At 41.9% G+C, this 21,960-nt stretch overlaps 1 protein-coding gene across 1 annotated transcript in view; it reads left to right on the forward strand.

Annotated features, from left to right (window-relative positions):
• Window positions 1-21,960, forward strand: part of RREB1 (ras responsive element binding protein 1) — a 120,747-nt gene that overhangs the window by 89,928 nt on the left and 8,859 nt on the right. Inside the window, exons 8-11 of the mRNA XM_077492147.1 lie at window positions 4,968-5,112; window positions 6,922-7,058; window positions 17,529-17,718; window positions 18,953-21,674. Of these exons, the coding sequence (XP_077348273.1) occupies window positions 4,968-5,112; window positions 6,922-7,058; window positions 17,529-17,718; window positions 18,953-21,674 (3,194 nt within the window). The remainder of the gene's footprint in view (window positions 1-4,967; window positions 5,113-6,921; window positions 7,059-17,528; window positions 17,719-18,952; window positions 21,675-21,960) is intronic.

Below are 21,960 nucleotides of genomic sequence, written 5' to 3' on the forward strand. Positions count from 1 at the left end.
TACACCGCTCCTACAGCGCTGCAAAGATGCGGCTTGCATGACTTTTGTTACCATCTTGCAAGCGCACCGCACAGGCTTTCACACTGGAGAGACAGACGCTCTTTACAGGCACTATGCAGGTATTTATTTTTAGTGCTGTAGCACCTGTAAAGCTCCTCTGTGTGAAAGTAGCCTAAATGCTACACCACCATGCCACAAATGCGTCAATTTCAGGGAGGTTGTGGCGCAGTCCCATTTGCATGAGTTGTGTCCGGCAGCAGTAATGCCTGCTGAATGCAACATGCTGTGTAATTTTGGTCACAAAGCACAGCATCGCAGTCGTGACGTGTACATCTGAGTGGTTACATGTCTGTGTTCAGGTGGGGGTCAGGGGCCAGTGAAACCATGGCTCAACCTTCTGGATTTACCACCTCTGGCTGCACATGTGAACAAGCCCTAAAGAAGACCTTTCCAGATAGAGATATGGAAACTGTCATGGCTGGCTTCTTGCTATGCAAATACAAATTGCTTTTCTTTGATGTTGACATACTAGCTTCAATACTTTGGGGTTGATTTGCTAAAGGAAAATAGTGTTTGCTTTGCAAGGAAATTTCCCCTTGGCTTAGTGAATGTGGCAAAAATTCACTCCCAAATTACGTGGGGGTGGGGGTGGGGGAGAGAAACTACTTGCTCAGGGTTAGTGGTGCAGACTGTACTGAAGCCAGAGGGTCAGTATAATAGCCAGGCGGCTGGGCATTCCCCATATGTGCCTAAGAAAAGGTGTTCTTTTGAGGGGAGTGAGCCATCAAAACTGAATGAGCTGTCCAAGCTAACCAAACAGAATTCTTGTTCCATTTTCCCTTACGACCTTGCTCACACCATGGCCATTGAGCTGCGTTTTTCTGCACAGAAGCGTACATGTATGGTGGGAACAATGCACATAGAAAACTATTCTCTTCCCATATTCTGTTGTAGAGGGAAGAGAAGACCTGCTGTGGTACACTATGAAGTACTCTTGGCCAGTTTTCAAAAACAAGCCCTTGATTGGTAGTTAAATGTGAGCAGTGGTGGCCCGTGCATTGTGGACGCGCGGGCTTTCGTCCCCCCGACACCTCCGCCACCCTCCTCATTCATGTGCCCGGCCCCATTCAGGATGCCAGACACATGAAATACTATGGCGGGGATAGGCGGGGGGGGTGTGTATTCTGAAGCACATGATTCGAGCCAGAGGCTCTGATAGGCTTCAAAATAGGGTGGGCCCGGGGCACAGAGCACTGCATCCCGATCCCACCTTGATGTGTGGCATAGCAAATTAATTTTCGCTATTTTCACACTAATGTTCCTCCCTGCCAATCAGCAGGCAAGTCAGTGAGACCTGTCTCCCGATTGGTCAAAGCATTAGGTGAGCAATAGGTGATTGATGCCTAACACTTTGGCGGAAAAGGAGACACAGCAGAGGAAACCTGAGGAGCTGAGCGGACACAGGAGCCGCAGCTGCCACTTCCCACCACTACAGAAGAGAAGGAGGAAGCCTCATCACTCGGGAAGTGCCGCCGGACTGGCCATGAATGCATGGGGGGGGGGGGTAGGTGAAGTGACAGCCGAGCCTGGCTTCATTTGATGGGCACAAGTGGCTGCAGTTGACAGACACAGTGAGGCTGCAGTTGACAGGGGGGGGGTTCAGTATTTTTCTGCTTGCGCCCCCCCCCCCCCCCCAAAAAAAATTTTGAGCACCAGTCGCCACTGAACGTGAGCATGTGCATTTTTAATAAATGTGTGATCCACCTCCCATGACTTCATAGTACTAGTGTTCTGTGGTTTATCTGCAGTGGTAACAAGCACTGAACCACAGGAATCCGTGAACAGACCCTAGAGATCACACTGCTATACAGGTGAATAAGGGTATGGTTCCACTGTGCAGGGATTTGTACACTTTTATTATACATTTTCATGCTTGGATGCAATGAGTGGGAGGCTGATTCAGCTTTATTTGACTGCCTTGACTCACAAACTGCAGTGTACCGTTTCTGCTGCCTGAAATCCTTCAGATGCCTGACACTCGGGCCTGTCTGAGGCTGATCACTCATTACAGGGTTTTGCAATCCCAGCGTTGCCCAAGGGGGGAGCATGACTGTACTCGCTGCTTTTCATCCACGCCGAGATTCTTACAATCATTTTATCGGTGACTTACCCTGTACGTTTATTGCCATTACTATATTCTTTTTTTAAAATCGAAAAATGTAAAAAGCTAAAATATTTGTATGTTGTTCATTAGTTTGGGTTAGTACATGTTCACAGTTTGCAAATTAAAGTACCAGTGGCTATTTTAGAAATTTTTACCTTGTGATGGGGAAAGTTCTGGCATCTGCTAGTAAATTTAGTAGGCTTGTTAGTTCACCCTAAGGGCCCAGTTACTTTGGCACTTGAAAGAACATGGGCTTTTACTATGCAGGTTATAATGCGCATTTTTAGGCATCTTGCACATAAAAAACCTAAAAACTCCACGTTTTTAGGCATTCAGACATTTTTATTTAAGTACCATATTTAAATGCAGCCTATTGTTTTTAATGGACCTGCGTATAGATCAGTAAAAAAATTACAAAAATGTGCTTTAGTATTTTTACACACCTACACACAAATATGCGCATAGAAGAATTTCTATGCGTGTACATTTTTGTGCGAATATGCACAGGTTCTATACAGCCCATGGGACAGCACAAAGGAGCATGTGATATAACCAAGTAATAACAATAATAGAAATAGAGACTGACACGTAAATAAGTTTAATGGGCTAAATTGGCCATAGCGTTTATTTAAAGGGTAACCCAATTAATATATTACCGTAAATCAAAACACAGCAGAATAGATCTTTCATTAAGGCATAGATCAACCATAAACAATTTCCAGACAATTATATGACCATGTCCAACCAGAACTAGAGTGGAGGAAAACCCCCTCTAAACAACACTGTGATATGAATATACAATTAAAAGGTTACTAACCCTCGTAGTTTGTTATAAAAAAAAAAAAACATATCATACAGTTGGTTTTGCACAGAGTGGTCCCGATCCTCCTCTTCTGGGGTCCCTCAGTGGCGCTGGTTGCTCCTCCTCTTCTTGAGTGCCCCATCAAGAAGCACTCTCCTTTGGGACACCTGTTTGGGCACGTTCCCGAGTCCTGCTGCTGCATCTATTGACACAGACAGTAGGACTCGGCCCCAGCCCACATCATTGGATTTGATTGACAGGGAGCCAATGGTTTGCGCTGCTATCCAATCAGGACACACGACACCGGCCAGAGCTGGTGTGCTCGTTCCCGTTGCAGGAATTGCGGGGCTCAGGCAAGTAAAAGGGGAGCTGCTGCATGACAGGAGGTTGCCACAGCCCGCAACATACATCCGCCAAAAAGCCCCAATAGGAGCGCTGTTGCTGTGCAACTTCTGATCCTTAAAATAATCTCATCTGACGGTTAACAGCTTTAGCAAATTATACAATCATAAAAATATCTAAGTATTTTTAGCGATTTCAAACCCCAATTTTTTGGATAACATTTAGTCCTTTATTTTTATATCCGTATATATTCATGAGTAGTGGATATGGGTAATGTACATGTCAAAGAACCCCTGAAATTTGGGTTCCTATACCAGGGGATGCCTAGCATTAGTACATGCTGCAGTAAATCTTTTATAAGGACACTTGATTTGACTTGACTTGACATAGTAATGTACATTTCTAAATCATAATTATTGTTTGGCTGTGCTGTCCTAGAACTATCCCCGACTTCCACCTCCCCCAAACAGTTAACTTTGTTCACTTGTTTGTTCACTAATGCCTTTAAAGGCGTAGGTTACAACCCCTTTTTTGTCATTTTGGATTGAGTGGGATAGGATTAGAACCCCTGCCAGGTTTTGATTGCTGCCTGTGTACCCATTGGCAAGATCACCCTTGATTTCTTGTTGTCATCAGGATAGGATGTGTCAGAATCTCCCTGGTGGGAACATGGACAATAAAACTACTATTCTTTTATGGAATGAGGAAGAATTAGAACCTCCTGTCAGATTTGAGATTTCCTTACTTGCTGTTTTGTTTTGCCTCGAGTTCTGTCCTGGTTTTTTGAAAGCTCCCAACATTGGGAATAGGGAATATGTATAGTTGTATGCCTTATTGATGATCTTTAGCAGTAAGGTATTAATCAGAATATAGAATGTGCTTGTTTTGGGGAACCAAAAACTGTTTCAAAAGTAAAGCTTGGCTTTGTCAGAATTATATTATAGCTGCTTTTGCTAAGCAGAACTATGGCAGATTTTGGTTTGTGAGACTTAAAACAACATCTTTTTTTTTTTATTTGGTGTGGAATGACATGGATCAACTATAGTCCCTACAATCCCAGCTACTGTTTTCCCCTGAGCAGTTTGGCCTAGTTGCCCTCATCTCCATAACGGTATTATGTGTATGGAGTGGCTGGGATTTGGCGAGTGCAGAGCTAAAACCAGAGCAATGCCAAATAAGGAGACTTGCTGGGAAGATATCTGACTGGAAATGTCTGCTTTCTGTTCACAAGGCACACTGCCTGCTCACTTCCCTTTCTTGCTCAAATCTCTGGAAACATGGCCAGCTTTTCTGTTTGGGGCCTGAAACTAGTGTCTTGTTTTAACCGTTTTATTCTCTTATTAAGAGTTACTCGCATTTTGAAGGCTTGTGTACAGATTTAATTCATCATGCAATGAAGATGTATAGGTCTTGATTTTCCTTTTTATTAATGCAGCATGGCCATATTAAGAAAATTACAATGACATTCCCTTATGAGTGAATCATCCTTTGAGGGCCCCAAATAATTCATTTAGTAGTGTGTGAGCGTTTTCTCAAAGAAAATGGCATGTTACAGTTTACGTTGTATAGTTATTAATTGCTGTATCAAATATAATGCACCCAAAAAATGTTTTTTACTTATTTTCGATTTAATGAAATATTCTTGTGATGCCCTTTTAGACACATGAAGATTCATGAAAAGGACCCAAATGCTGCAGTAACTACAAGCCCACAGTCCCCTCAAAAAAGGAGGCGAATGACATCCAAAAGAAAATCCAATCCTGAGGAGGAAATTGAGAAGGAGGAGACGCCTCCAGCAAAAAAGGTGACGTCTAGTACTTCCGAGTACTTGTAATGTGGATCTTTGGATGTCAGTACCGATGTGAATATTTTGACATTTGGATTGCTTATTCTTTCTTATTCTTGGCAACAATGTGTCGCATTATTTAGCAAATTCTGTCTGGTTTACAGTTACCATAGGGATGGTTTGGGCCCAGGAGCTTTAAGGTCACATGGTGGCCATACACCCTGATCGATGTGTAATTTGGTTGAATCGGCTAACAATTGAATGGCCATAACTTCTCATTTGTTTTGCATCAATTAGGTCATGAATTTGATCCAATTTCGGAGTTTGCATGGTTGAGATAGGATCAATAACTTACGATTGTATCTTTCAACTATCGATTGAAATCCACTTCCCCATGTGTGGCTTATCATATGGGCTGTGGACTATGGATTGATTATTCCTATCTGGCTAGAACGGACAGAAATTTAATTGATCATAAATCGAAAAACATGTATGGTCACCATGCAAGGTCCCTATTTATCAGAGAAGCATACATAGGAGATTTTCAAAATGTTTGGTAACATTTATAATTGTTTTAGCAATGATGGATGTGTGGTGCTAAACCCCCAGCCAAGTTTGATTGTTTATGTTCTATTTAAAGTAATACAATTGTGAGGTAACATGGTTTACCCCTTAAGACCTCTCTGAATTCCAAAAGTTGTTGCCAAACACAATTGCCTTGCCTTTTCTTTACTCATATTTTATTCATTAGCTGAAATTCAGGCCTAGTTTGCACCACCTGGCTTGAAAAATAGGAGCCAGGTGGAAAATTGTCGGTGAAACCGTGAGTGCATCTATTTGGATGTACCGGTACTCACTTGTTTGGTTTCCTGACAGGCGCAGGTGCTGGTGGTCAAAATACCTTAGCCAGCAGGGGATATTCCTCCATCCACACTGTTTAGCATGGATGGAAAATCCATTAGATTTCACTTGTTCAGACCTTTGTGGATGGTTAGCCTTAAAGTGATTGCAAGGGTTCATTTGTTATTTAAAAACAAAACAAAAAACTTATCGGTGGCCCTGAACCTCGCCTTATGGGGTCCCCCAGCAGCTCTTGCAGCTCCACCCCACATCAGATAACCCCCTAGGAGAAGTGCTCTCCCGAGGGGGTTACCTTGCGGGCACTTTCCCGAGTCTAGCATTTAGGCGTCCATAAGCCACCGAATGTATGACTTGGCGCCCGCGTCATTGGATTTTGATTGACAGCAGTGGGAGCCAGTGGCTGCGCTGCTATCAATCTATCCAATCAAGAGCATTAAGGTGAAAAAAACACGATGGTTTCCAACCCCTCTACCCATATATGGTTGCTTAACCAGATGAATTTCAATCCATGTGTGGCCACTGTGGTTGAACAATTTGACCTACTAATTGGCTTCTGTTTAACTGCCCTGTTGGTATATTTTCGCTCGATCAGCGCCACATGCAATTGCCCACATTCTGACAGCGGGAGAGTCTCCCCCATCAACAGAATACAATGACTCAGTGGAAAGAATTCCCCCATCCACATTGAATGTGAATCGGGTCAGTTTTTTTTTAGTTTGACTCGCAAAAACTGACACACAGATGGCCAGCTTTAGGCTACCCATAAACTAAGTGGTTCGATGTACAAATCCAGTTTGACCCCTGTCAGAGCAAAACATTTTCCAAGAGTTGCCATGTATAGGCGATGGGTAGAGTGGGGCTGATGTTGCCAGTAGCTCACACCTTTATTCAAAAATGTATATCTGTACAGGGATGTGGGGTTAGGGCAGTTTGGCTAATACCCCATTTGTTTTTGTTTTCCTAAAGGTGGTTGAAGAAGTTCAGCAAGTTGAACCATTGAAAAAGGCAGAAGATCTCATTCCCTGCCCAATATGCAGTAAAGAATTTCCATGCAAATCGTCTCTGGACACTCACATGGAGATACATCCAGAAGCTTCTTTAAAGTAAGTTGTCTGTCAGTGGGTCTGCAGTCAGCAGTTCAGAATTCATAATGCTCTTTCACGTCTGATATTAGCTGGATGTATACAATTAAAGTGGATCTGTCATTTTAACATCAAGAGTGTAGAATGTTAATGCTGGTTATGTCTCCTTATGTTGGTGTTTTGCAGCACAATGGCAGTAGCTTACAGGGTAGAGTACTAGTTTCTGAAACAATAAACAAAAATAGGATACAAACTGTTCAGCCTTAGTAGTAAAATGTGATATAATGGTATATAAATCCGTATGTGATAAATGACTAGAGATGAGCATGGGCATGCTCAGATCTGAGTTTGAACCCACAAGAGCGAGCCAGCCAGGAAACTGTCACCTGTACTGGACCTGTCATTTGCTGCCAGGGCATTCTTTGCCCTGCAGCTGGACATATACACAAGCATGTATACGTGCGTCAATGGGGCGGGGACTGCTTGGGCCACAGATGATTGGCACGTGACAGCTTCCCAGCAGGCTCGCTAACGTGGGTTCAAACTAGGTCCAGCACATGTTAAAGATCATCCCTAATAATGATAATGACTGTTCAACTTTACAGTAGACGTTATCCTTCACTATTGAGTGAAATATACACTGAAATGTTACATTATAGCACAATCCTTCTGTATGTCAGCTAGATTAGTTTACATTTATTGTTTGGCTGGTGAATGTCCACTTCTCTGGATTTCCCATTCTATATAGCACTACACCTGCAGTGTAATTCTAGCCCAGTATTTTACATGCATTCATCCCAATGGAGGATTTGTTTTGCTGAAAACTGAAGGTGAGATGCAGCTATCAGGATTTGCTTTAATGCTCATTGGCAAAATGCAGAGGTGTAAATGTATTATAATTTACAGCCATAGTTAGCTGGTGAATGAATGTGATAGATGATTTATTCATAAATGCGCTATATTTACTATTTAACTTCATGCTGCTGTGAGATCTGTAATGAGTATATTACAGATAAGGACAGATAGTGGTGATGTGAAACCCCAAGTCTTCTGTATTCTATCCATAGTAAACAGCAGAAGTAGATCATACAGTCATCATCTGCTTGTATTTTTTATTTTTTTTGGTATTGATCAGGCTAATACTGGCCTTAAGTGTCTCCAGGTAATGAATTGGGAACACCCATATCTGAAATTCAGGCAGTCACCACAGATTGAAGGATTTCAAATTTAAAGCCTTATGCCCCATACACACGGTCGGACATTCCGACCACAAAATCCGTCATGGCCGCAACTTGTATTGCATACACACACGGTCGCACAAAGTTGTCGGAAATGCCGATCATTCGGAACGAGGTGACGTACAAAACTTACAACGGGACTACGTAGAGGCCAGTAGCTAATAGCTTTCGTCTCCAAATTTTTTCTGAGCATGCACTTTGTGCGTCGGAATTCTCTACACACGATCGGAAAAAGTCAGATCGGATTTTGCTGTTGGAAAATTTTAGATCCAGCTCTCAAACTTTTTCCGACAGAAATTCCGACAGAAAAAGTCCCATAGAGCAGACAAGGACAGATAGTGGTGATGTGAAACCCCAAGTCTTCTGTATTCTATCCATAGTAAACAGCAGAAGTAGATCATACAGTCATCATCTGCTTGTATTTTTTATTTTTTATTCCGACAGAAAAAGTCCCATAGAACAGATAAGGACAGATAGTGGTGATGTGAAACCCCAAGTCTTCTGTATTCTATCCATAGTAAACAGCAGAAGTAGATCATACAGTCATCATCTGCTTGTATTTTTTATTTTTTTTGGTATTGATCAGGCTAATACTGGCCTTAAGTGTCTCCAGGTAATGAATTGGGAACACCCATATCTGAAATTCAGGCAGTCACCACAGATTGAAGGATTTCAAATTTAAAGCCTTATGCCCCATACACACGGTCGGACATTCCGACCACAAAATCCGTCATGGCCGCAACTTGTATTGCATACACACACGGTCGCACAAAGTTGTCGGAAATGCCGATCATTCGGAACGAGGTGACGTACAAAACTTACACACACAAAATCGGATTTTCCGACAACAAAATCCGATCAGACTTTTCCCGACGGAATTTCCGACCGTGTGTATGGGGCATTAGGCACCGCTCTAACTTGTCCCCGACAGTGAAAAACGTTGCTGCAGACACTGGGACTCCAGAAATATTATTTTGGTTTTCTGTGTACTCTTTTCTGATTGGTTGTGGAGTTTTTCTCCACCCTCAGTCATTCTATTTGTATAACTATAATCCCTGCAAAGGAAATGTGATACAGGAGTGTAGTGTGTACACCACTAGTCTCCTTGTAGCTTACTCGCAGTCAGTTTGCTTTACTAAACAATAGTTGTAGTGTAGTCTAACATTTTTGACAGTTCTGTTCAAGGTACATAAAACAAAATAGCACTTTTTGCTCTTTCTTTTTGAGTTTACTCATTACTCCCTTGCAGTGAACGTTGGTTTTGTATCCCACACCTTGCCTCATGTGTATGTGCTTGGGATGCGTGGCTCTTGTTGGAGTCTTATTAGATCCCTGAGCATGGGTCAGACCAAAACAGCAACACTGCGCCTGGAATGTGAGTGGCAAACCGCCCAATCTATAACCAGCAGCCTTAAAATAGGAAGCCCTAATGATATGGTTTCAGATTTGGGAGTAGAGGGAGGTATGTGTGCATGCATGTTTTTGATGGACGTTCTTTGCTTATGTATTTTTATACTGGAAGATGACAGAAGAAGCTTTCACATGAAGTGGCAATGCCTTTTTGCACACGATTGTTCAGACATTTGTTTCACTCTCTTTAGAATGAATGTGCTCAGTAGTAAGAGACATGTTGGATCTTTTTTACATTTACACAGTGTGCAGACATGGTGATGACTGATAGGCATAGAAGAGTCTTTCAGATGGTATGAGATTTAGGAGTTCACTTACAGGGATACTCCAGTCTTTTTTTTTTTTTTTTTTTTTTAAACAAATTACAGTGCTGTCAGCCTAATGTAGATAATCTTGTAAATGTCTGCTCATGTTTTGTCATTTCATTTGTTTTATAGTTGGTAATTCTGTCTTCTCAGATGGCTGTAATTTTCATTTGCAGAATTCTTCCCTCTTAGTAGTGATACACAGTGGTTGTGTTTTACAGTTTTTTTTTCTCAGCCCAAGTCTGTTAGTATGCGCATTAAAATCAATATATTCTGTACAGCTGATGTATGAAAAGCTTCATTCTTGTCCATAGTAATCTTGTTTAGCTATAATCCCTGTTTCACCCCTAGGGCCCATTCACACGTTGAGCTGCACAGATCAATGCAGGCTCAAGCAAGGGCACCTAGACCTTGTTTTATATATGCCCTGCCCCTCAGTACCACTCTTCGTTTCCCATGGCACCACAGTGCTGCCTAAGGCCGCGTACACACGGGCGGATTGTCTGCCCAACTTAGTCCGCTGAACCGTGTTTCAGCGGACAATCCGCTCGTGTGGGCTTCAGCGGACTTTTTCAGCGGACAGTCCGACGGACTTTGTCTTTCGGAATTTCCGTAATTTTGTCCGCTGAAACTTGGTTTTGTCCGTCCAAACTTGGTTTCAGCGGACAGTCCGCTCGTGTGTAGGCAAGTTGGACGGACTAAGTATGGCGCATGCTCAGAAAGGGTTTACACGGCCGAAGGTTGCATTGCAGTGTATTGGACGTCGTTTTTCTAGTCTCGTCGTACGTGCTGTACACGTCATCGCGCACGTTTTCAGCGGACTGTCTGTTCATCGTGTGTGGTCAAGTCCGTTCATTCAAAAGTTGAACGGACTGTCTGTCGGATTGTCTGACGAACTTAGTTGGGCAGACAATCCGCCCGTGTGTATGCGGCCTAATGCAGTGCTTTGACTTCTATGAAGCATAACATTCAAAGAGCTACTCCTGCAGAGCGGATTTGTTTTATCGTGCAGGCTGGTATATACAGATAGCCCTTAGTGGGGTGTAAAAAGAAGGGAAAAGCTTGGTTTACTTTAAGGCAGACTTGCAGAATTAACTTAATAGGGGAGATTTACAAAGGACCAGTTCACACTATATGCAGTGACAGGCATTTTACCGCATTGTAAAACGTCTGTCACTGCAGGGACACATAGGAAACAATTGCGATTAATCGTACATCACACTGCCCGCTAATGCAGCAGAAAAGCAGAGGGCCAAATTGGTGAATTGGCTGCTCTGCAATTTTCACAGATGGGCAGTATGAATTGGCCCTAAGGGCTCTTGTCCACAAGGCGGATCCATGCTGATTCGGCCCGTGGACATCCGCTTGCTCAGCGGGGATCGCTCTGTCAATCCCTGCTGAGCAGGAAGATGACAGGTCCTTCCCTGCACACTGCACAGGGACAGACCTGTCAGAGCGCCGCTCTCCCCATGGGAGATTGGATGACGACGGACCGCAGAGTCCGTCGTCACCCAATCAGATGACGGATGGAAAAGTAGGTTTTTCCTTCGTCACACTTTTTTGGAGTCTGTCATGTCAGCGGACATGTCACCGCGGACATCTGACGCTCCATAGACCTCTATGGAGCATCCGTTCAGGTCCGCCTAAAAACTGACAGGCGGACTTGAATGGATCATCCATTTGAAAGAGCCCTTAAACTGGCCCATAATCTGTTACAGCTGTGCATTGTAGGCAATCGGCTTCTATTTCCAGCTTGTTCAATTAAAGCTTTGACAATAAGCCCTCGTTCACATTGACTGGCTTTGAAATCCTGCGACTTCATCTGAAGTTCTACAAAATTTCAAAGCCGCATGTCAGTGCGATTTGGAAGACATCTGTGCGGCTTCATGCACAGATGTCTATGCAAGTGGCACCAGAAATTGCCAAAAGTAGTGCAGGAACTACTTTTTCATATCGATGCGGCACCACAAAGTCAGCTTTGCATCGATTTAAACAGTGTGATTGCTGGCAATAGGGCGCGACTTGTCATGCGATTTGACTTTTCAAATCGCATGATAGGTCACTCCAATGTGAACGAGGGCTAAAACTTGGAAGATGATTAGTAACTATGCACAGCTGCACCAGATTCTGTGTTTGCCAGTTTTAGTAAATGTCCCCCCAATGTATACTCGTTTCAGATAGAAATGAAAAGAAATCTTTTGGCAAAGGGTAAAAACTGCTAGGCATTCCAGCTTGTTACCAAAAACCTATACAGTTTTAGTCCTGGCTCTCCTCCTTTGGATAATGTGATGACGTTGGAGAGCTGCTGGAAGAGCCCAGTGCTGCTCGCGGTGGGAGGGAGCAGAGATTTCGAGCCGTGTTCTATACTTTTCTGGCTCTGCGGCTGGAAATTCAGAGTGCCAGCCGTGTCAGTACTGAGAGAGCTGCCCGGCTTGTGTTGCCTTTGCCTTCTAGCAGCTGAATGCAGTGCAGCTGTTTGATGTCAGTTCACAGAGACCAGGGAGATGTCTCCCATTCAAACACAGGAGGTGAAAGCAAAGTAGAATAGGCAAGTGGGAATGGAAGTAAATGGCCCATCTCTTGTGATTTGATAATTGACATACAAAAGAAGCCTCTTGTATAGCTTTTCCTGTGTCCCCTGGGAATTGTGCTTCCTACGGGTTTTGTAGTGTACACAGTATTAATGAAATAACACCCTGGCCTTCAGAGTATTAGAACTGCCCTGTGGAAGAGCTAAACGGGTGTTAAATTGTAGCACCTGGGGACCGTACGTCTGTACTATAAAGTTAATTAGATCATTAATTGTCTTCTAAATCCACAAGAGGCCACAGATGTTTTCATTCCACTGTGGCTGTCTAATAGGGATTAGAAAGATAAATAACATGTTGTGGGGGGGTTATTTGTCATTCTGTACCACCCGCACTGGAGCTCACTTCCAGTGCAAAATGTTGCAAATTAGGACAAGTGCTTCCAGGAATTGTAATTCCAGATAAACATAAACATTAAGAATTCTGTTTTTGCTGTACAAAAAATAAAAAAATAAAAACGAAAAAAAATGCGTGATCCTGTGGAACTCTTTACACCAGTCAGCTGCGTTTTTATTTTTTTCCTGCATGTTGCATGTTTGTTGTGCTAAAAGAACACACACACAAAAACGCAACTTCCCATTGAAATTAATAAAAAAAAAACACTTGCAGTTGGGTGCGTTTTTTAAGTTGCATACCCTTTTTTTCACTGGTGCAGGCTGATTGTCGAGTAACCAGAAACGTGGCAGAAAAACAAGTTTTTGCAACAGAGCAGTACGAATGCAGCCTTAAAGTCATTTTCCTGATTCCTGCTTCCCTTTTCTCTATATACTTATCTAGAATGTACATGTGAAAAGTATGTAAAATAGGTTTGCATATCCCTCTTGGAGCTTTGGCTTCATTTCACATCTATATTGATGTAATTTAATATGATTACATAGATTTTTTTTTTTTTTTTTTTTTTTATGTTAAGCACTGTTTACAAATGCGTGGGAAGGCTTTTTCCTTGTGTTCAGAAACATGCAAACCAAATCTCATGTTGATTTACTTTGGAGGACCACAATACACATACCGTATGTAATAAATTGACCTAGATTTCAAATAACTTGCCTTTGCAGCTCAAGAACACATATTCCAGCAATCTAGAGTGGGACAAAAAACCTCATTGTATGCACCGCTACATCCTAAGTTTTTATTTTTATTTTGTTCGTCATCACAGGGATGTTGTTGGTAGCGCCTCCATGGCAGACAGGGAAATTTTATAAAGTATTAATAGAAATTTGATAAAATGGGTAGACCAGATGCACAAATCCTAGAGAACAATTCTGAAAATAAGGCACAAAAAGTTGCAAAGAAATGGACAGTGATTTTTCTAATGACTTTTTTTTTTTTTTTTTTTTTTTAATGCGCCCAAAGAAAGAGTGGGGTGGTATCCGTGACTTTAATAGATCTTATTTCTGGGTCATGCAGTATTAAAGTGATTGTAAACCCTTACAAACCACTTTGACCTACAGGTAAGCCTAGATTAAGGCTTACCTGTAGGTCCAAGAAATATCTCCTAAACCGTATAGGCTTAGTATTTGCCCGAAGACAGGCACCGCTTGCTACGCATGCGCGGGAGTGACGTCATCGCGGCTTCGCCAAATGACGGCGGTGGAGCGGCGAGACCCCACTGAGAAGATGGATGCGCCGGACTACAGGGGACAGCGGTGACATCGCTGGCTCCTGTGTCAGGTAAGTGACACATAATGTACTATGCGATGCATAGTAGTCCATTATGCTTTACCTTTGCAGGGAATGAAAGAGGAAGTAAACTCATCAGGGTTTACTTCCTCTTTAAAGATTCTATAGAGTTGAGGATAATATCACACTGGGGGTTATTTACTAAAGGCAAATCCACTTTGCACTAAAAGTGCACTTGGAAGTGCAGTCACTGTAAATCTAAGGGGAAAATCTGAAATGAGTGGAAGCTCTGCTGATTTTATCATTCAATCATGTGCAAACTAAAATGCTTTTTTTTTATTTTTCTTGCATGTCCCCCTCGGATCTACAGCGACTTTACTTCCAAATGCACTTTCAGTGCGATTTCAAGAGCGCTTTGCACTTGCACTTGTAGTGCAGAGTGGATTTGCCTTTAGTAAATAACCCCTACTGTCACATTGTTCTGAACTAAACTGCAGACTTCAGAGGAATTGGAGCCACTGAGACACCCTGTAGGAAGCGGCACACTTTGATGTCACAGACTGTGTCAAAGGATCACCCCAGCCTAGACCATTGGGACCACCCACATAATTACTTAAACAAGACATAATGCAGTCATCTAGCACACTTGTAAAATATATATTGAACTTATTCAGTTGAAATCTGAGCAAATCTTATTTCTTTCCAGCATCATAATGTTTGTAAACCTTACTCTATGAACAACAAATACTTGTTTGTGCAATTATTACTTGTTTAGGTAGGAAGATGCAGGTTAAGAGGCATATGGATGAGTAGATGATGTGCTAGCTAAGATGCCGAGCACTTGGCTGCCTGTAAGACATTAGGATGGATTTGCTGCGACCTGCCTGATCACTGAAGAGCAGATTAAAGACGAGATGCTGTCTTTGTGACAAGGACATTTCCAAATGTTTCTCCCTGATGTCTTTCCATGCTGGTCTGCAGTTTGGCCTTCTGAGTTTGAAGACACGTCAACAGGTGTTGAGTGCCGGCCTGAAAGGGTTTTTATTACAAGCCTGTATGTTTGGCAAGCATTTGTTTTCCTTTTGTAGCACCCCTTATGGGAAAGAGAACTCCAATCATGATGCTGCTTTTAGTCTTGGGGGATGGGGATGGTGCTGATAGAGAAGGCATGTAACAGAACTAGTAGTACTAGTTGTAGCAAAAGCCCTGTCTACTTTACTTCATGTCCTATGTCATCTGTTTTAGAGAGAGAGGAGTTTAATTCCTGATGGCAATGGTGTCACATTGTAACAGTTATTTAGAGCATAAATATCATAACATCCTTAACTCTGGATTATAAACCAATTTGTGCAGCATGCTTGGCTATTTGCATAATTTTCGGAAGCATAAATTCACTCTCTCGTTTTAATTATTCAGGTGTAGAGCAATGTAAGCTATTTTGGCCTGCAGATCTTAGTGGTACATTATGATACCATGAAAAGGTCTACTTGTTTACTTTTCAGTTAGGCCTGGTTTATGCACTCCAAAAATAGATAGTCCTGTGGTCTAGGAGGCCGACTACCTGACTTGCTGCCAACTATAGCAGTGAAGCCTAGCTTATTAAAGGAATATAACACCCTATAGAAGCATGTGCAAATAGCAGGTCACTGAACATGACCCTCGACAGCAAGCTTTGACGAAACACATCTGTGTCACCCATCTTTGTCATCAACAGGTTGCTCAGAAACAAATAAGGTCTTTCAAAGTAATCCTTTCATTCTACTTTATATAACATGTAAAATAGAGAAGATTCCAAGCACATGTGTAATATGAAATCAAAAATAAAACTGTATTTCCTCCTTTTGTACATAGGAGTACAAACAAGGAGCATTTATTGCAGATTCACTGAGCATTCCTCTGCTCCAGCTGTATTAAGACCCTGTCGGCTCAGAAAATACAGAAAACCTGTCATGAGCAAAATGAGGGCTGCTGTTGCAGCTCTCTCCTTCTGAAAATGTTAGCTGCCTGGCCTACTTATTGATCTTCTGGCTTCAATATTTTGAATTGCACCCCCAGAACATATATGGCTTCAGGGGGTACTTGGTCTGATCAATGAAACTTTGAGGCCAGAGGCAGACAGTCAGGGTGGATTTGATTTTAAATCACTAGTAAAAAGGTTTGATTTAAATCAACTAAATTTAAATCATAATTTTTAAAGAGCAACTGTCCTGCAGCGGCTACTCCTCTGACCCGCTGTTGACTTAGCATGAGCTCAGGCATGTTCGCATGGACCACGTGCAGAGCCAGCCAGGAAGTCACCGCAGCACTGCGTTAATCACAGGCAATGAGACCTTGCCCTGTTGTGCGGCTGCAGAGATCGGGCAATGTCTCACTGCCTGTGATTAGCGCTGCGCAACTTCCTGGCGGGCTCTGCACGTGGTCCATGCGAACACGCCAGAGCTCATTCCTACTGTTGACTCACCGGCCGTCCCATTCACTTTAATGGGACGGCTGGTGATGCGGCAGGGATACAACAACACAAGAGATGTGGATGCCTGTTAACAGGGGTTGCCATGATGGATCTGAAAGGACAGGTGCTCTTTTAATGGAAGTTCTTATTCTTGCTGCTAGTTCGAATCTAAAATATTTGCAAACAAAATGAATGTTTTCTATTTAGAATAATAAGATGCCAGGTAAGTAAAACAGCGATATCAGAAACGATTCAGTCAAACAGTTTGTAGTGTACATAGATTTGCAAAACAATGGGATAAAGGAATATTCCTGAACTTTGTTTTTATCTCAGGACTACTGTGAAATTGTGTGAATGCATCAATGCAGTGCATGTTATCTCGGCTTGCAGAGCTTGAATTCGTTGAATGAATTTACCAAAAATGTAAATATTTCAGAATATACAGCCTCATACTTCATAACGAAGCTCCATTTCGTGCTGAATAAACTAAATTATTAATGTATCTTAAATGGAAAACTATCTATAGATACACCAAAAGCATTTTATTAAAATAAATTTGATAAAAATCAAAAAATCTGATTTAAATAAAAAATAAATGTGATTTTTTTAAATTGAAAAAAATCTGATTTGAATCACAAAAATCAAATTTTTTTGTTAACAGCCAGACAATTAGCATTTCAGAAGGAGGTTAGCAGTGGTGTTCGCCATTTCTGTAGTCAAAGGTCTATTGAAACCTAGCTTAATTTTTCTTTTTTTAAATAACTAATGGTGTGTACATGGTTTTAATTGTTGTAATGCAGTTTAAAAAAAAATGTGATTACTTCTTTAACTCCCAAGGGCAGACATAATATGACAATTTTATTTTCTCTCCGACTTTCCAGGTGTGACATTTGCTGCGTTTCATTTCGCACCCATCGGGGTCTACTGCGCCACAATGCTGCAATCCACAAGCTACTCCCCAGAGACCCTACAGGGAAGCCTTATATTCAAAACAACCCTTCCATCCCTGCAGGCTTTAACGATTTGGGCTTTACAGACTTCTCTTGCAATAAGTTCCCTATCATTTCTCAGGTAAAGATGCCAGGGTATAACTGAATGGCCAGAAATTCTTTAAAGCAATAGCAAAAGCTATAATTTTCTTATCACTAGAATGAGTAGACTTTAAACTCTGACATACCCATCAAGTTTTTCCTGATTTGTTATTAACAGTTTGAGGCTGAATATCTGTTCAGAGTAATATCAGCATTGTAGAAGATCAAGGTCAATACTTTGAACAAGCCACATAATAAAACTACCCATCCTTTACAGCTTATGAAGCTAATTTTACTACCTGTATAGTAGTAATCCATCCAGGAATTATAATGTACATACTGCCTGCAGAGGGCGTAAACATTGCATCAAAAACATTTAGAGAATCAAGTCTTTCAGAAAATCATAATTAAATTGTGGGGTACTAAGTGTAGTACCCATTTTATATCCATTTTTAAAGGGCATAGCCACATTACCAGAGCTTGGTGTTCCTAAGTGAGTTTTTATGAATCCTAAACCGAATATACCATTCATCATGTTTTCATAATACAAGATAGATCATTTATAAGCTTCATACAGGCTGTTCTGTTACTTAGCTTTATTCAGGCTGTTCCGTTACTTGGAACACTTCTCTTATACAGTGACAGCAGAGGGCACTGAGACAGACTGTCATGTGCAACTTTGAAGGCAAGTCCTAAAGTCAGATTCATTCAAACCATCTGTCATTCATTGGACTGTAAGCAGTTCATACCTTAGATCCAGGCTGGATTGGTTTAAATCAATTTTATTCCCAAGTAATTATAACTAATTGCTTGGGCATCAGGAATAAAGTTAATCTCTGGGAGGGACATGTCTTAGATATACTGCTGCTCCTGCACTAAGCTGCTATTTAAAAATGGAGAACAAAAGAAGATGGTCAGCTGTGTGTTTTGTGCAAAGGGCTAGATGCGGTGTATCACAGCAAGACATGCAATGCTCTTTGGGTTTCTATAGCAGTAAAGGGCTTATCATCCTAATCCCCAGTTCACAAGGCTTTAGATGGCATGTGGACAAAAAAGAAAAAAAATACTGGTCTGCCCTTAGACCCAGATAGACATTAACCCATCCACAGCCAGAGCAGGACATTCTATTTCTAGATATAAATGTTTCTGAATGTGAATGCAAAATCAATGTGTGTATGCAAATGATTGTACCATATACACACTTTAGTCTATACAGTATAGTATTTTTTTTGTTTTAAGAACAATATTGAGTTGTCTTTTTGCCTATGTCCTAGGTATGGTGTGAAACCAACTTGCGTAGATGCATCAGTGAATTGCACAGTTTTATCTGCGACTCCTGCAACAAGGCATTTCCAATGCCATCTGCTCTTAAACTGCACATGGAAAGCCACAAAGAAGATCAGGTAGCTAATGAGCACAAAACTGAAGACTCGTTTGAGGATAGTGAAGACAAGAAATCTTTCATGGAAGCCCTGGGTCTGCAGCACACCAAAGACACGAAGCCAGACAGTGAGGAGGACAATTCACTGGAAAGTGCCCATGGCACTCATATAGAAGCTATAAAGAGCAGCCTACCTCGTGAGCTTGGTAGCAGCACAACCGTGCTGAAGTTGGCCCCCATAGAAGCATCCTCTATGGGTGGACGTTTTGCAGTACTGCCACCAACAAGAGAGAACTTAAAATTGCTTTCTCTGCAGCCTTTTCAAAAGGGCTTTACTGTACAGCCTGACAACAGTATTGTAGTAAAACCAATCTCTGGAGAACTAGCTGATATTCAGCAAATATTAAAGATGGCTACTTCTGCATCTTCTCAGATCAGTCTTCCACCTTTGTCTAAAACTTCTCCTGCTGCTTTCAAATATATGCCACCTCTTAAGCCAAAGCCACCAGTGACCCCTCGTACGGTTGTTGCTGCCTCAACACCGCCATCTGTAGTTGCAAACCAGCAGGCCTCTCCAGGCTGTATCAGCCCAAGCCTTCCTCCCCCACCGATAAGATTAATAAAAAATTCTGTGGAATCTTCCACAAGTGCTGTATATTTGCAATCCAGATCCGGAGTGACTTACAGTTCCTCTGCTCAGAATTCCCAAGTACCCACCTCTGAATCGGTGAGTCAGCAAGACCTGAAGACTCAACTAGAACAGGACAGTATTATAGAAGCCTTTTTGCCTTTGGATTTGGAGGCAAAGATCAAACAAGAAGGAGTTGAAGGAGATTTGAAATCAAATATTCCCGGATCAAATGGCAAGAAACCAACCCAAGCTAAAAAAGTATTGTATCCTTGCAGTTTCTGTGATCAGGTATTTACATTCTCCGGTGTATTGAGGGCTCATATCCGTACTCACTTGGGGATATCGCCTTATCAGTGTAATATATGTGATTATATTGCAGCTGACAAAGCAGCACTGATACGACATCTTCGAACACACAGTGGTGAGAGGCCATACGTATGTAAAATCTGTCAGTACCCTTTTACTGTTAAAGCAAACTGCGAGCGACACCTGCGTAAAAAGCATCTAAAAGTCACCAGAAAAGATATAGAAAAAAACATTGACTATATATCTACCAACAAATCTGAAATGGTTGATGCTGTCTGTTCTCCAGACACTGTTTGCAAATGCTGTGGAGAGGACTTAAAAAGCTATCGTGCTCTTCATATACATATGAGGAGTCACACCAACTTTCAGAAAAAGAAACCGTTTCAGTGCAAAGAGTGCGGCACTGCCTTTTCTGCCAAAAGAAACTGCATTCACCACATTCTTAAACAGCACCAGCACGTACAAGAGAAAGAAATAGAGAACCATGTTTTATTATGTGCATCCTGTAGTCCAGAGCAAACTAGATCAGACACTCCACTTTTGGAGGAAAGCACTTACCTTGATCGGAAAGCAACCACATCTTATGTGGAACCACAGAATGGATTTCTTCACGGAGGGGTATCTACTTTTAAACTTGAACCTACTGCCAGTTTTCCTATGGAGCTTGATGAGCCCTTGGACTTTTCTCAAAAGAACAAGAACCCTACTGGGTTCCAACAAGTGAAGGAGGAGCACATTTACAACTTGTCTCTTGCCTCTTATGATTCCTCTATGGAACCCATTGACCTGTCCATGCCTAAATATTCAAAAAAGGACAACGATAACTCACAAGTGCAAGCAAAGACACAAGAGCAAGTAAGTGGACCCATTGGCCAACAGTACAATTGCGAGCCATGCCCATTTCCCTTAAGTGCCAATGAAATTCTAGAGAAAGCTGCAGCTATTACACATTCCAAACCAGTGAAAACCCCTGTGCATTTGACTGTCCCAGTCATTTCCCCTGCTGTTCTTGGAAGTGCAACTATCCTTCGTCCTTTGAGGCCTAAGCCACCTCCTCTCTTGCCAAAGCCATCAGTTTCTAAAGAACTGCCACCCCTGGCTTCCCTTGCACAGATAATTTCTTCTGTATCATCTGCCTCTACTTTACTGAAAACAGATTTAGCACCCACTTCTCAAGTTGCTGCCAACAACTCATCAGCCACTGACAAATCTGTGGCTTCCAATGCGACAATCCATCAGAAAGAACCCATGGTTTCCAGCGATGCTTCCCAAAGTAGTCTAAATTCTGTAAGCCCAGCTGATGTCCGTACAGCTGCTGCTTTAGTCATAGGAGCAAAGAAAAGGGGCAGAAAGAAAGGAACAAAAAATAAACCTAAAGTGACTGCTGGTGTAGTGACTGCTGGTGTCGATCTGGAATCAAGTGGTGAGTTTGCAAGTGTTGAGAAAATGTTGGCCACAACTGACACTAACAAATTCAGCCCTTATCTGCAATCCACTGATCACATTAAAGATGCTATGGACAAAAATGGCACCAGTGAGGATGAGAGAGATAGTGGTGAAGAAAGAAGAGGAAAGAGAAACTCTTACTCAAACTCCTTACAAAAAATAACTTGCCCTTACTGCCCTCGTGTTTTCCCCTGGGCCAGCTCCCTCCAGAGACATATGCTCACTCACACAGGTAAGAGATTCTAGACTGCTGCAATGTTTCGTAGGCATACTGTTTATTTAAATTAAGCACCCAAAATATAGTGACTTTTACTTTGGCAGTCATGAACTTTAACCTGTACTAAGCAGGCAGGTAGATTTTTTATTAGAGAGGGAACCTTGCATGTCTCTTTTGCAAAAAAAAAAGCCTTCCTGTTTTTAATTGGCTTAAAAGAATGGGTTATGGGGTAAAAATAAATATATATATATATATATATATTATATTATATTATAATATTCACCTAGGTGGATGAAGTATC

Source organism: Lithobates pipiens, unplaced genomic scaffold (genome assembly GCF_037356315.1).
Source record: "Lithobates pipiens isolate NorthernLeopardFrog02 unplaced genomic scaffold, aLitPip1_a1.2 Scaffold_19, whole genome shotgun sequence".
Classification (NCBI taxonomy): domain Eukaryota; kingdom Metazoa; phylum Chordata; class Amphibia; order Anura; family Ranidae; genus Lithobates; species Lithobates pipiens.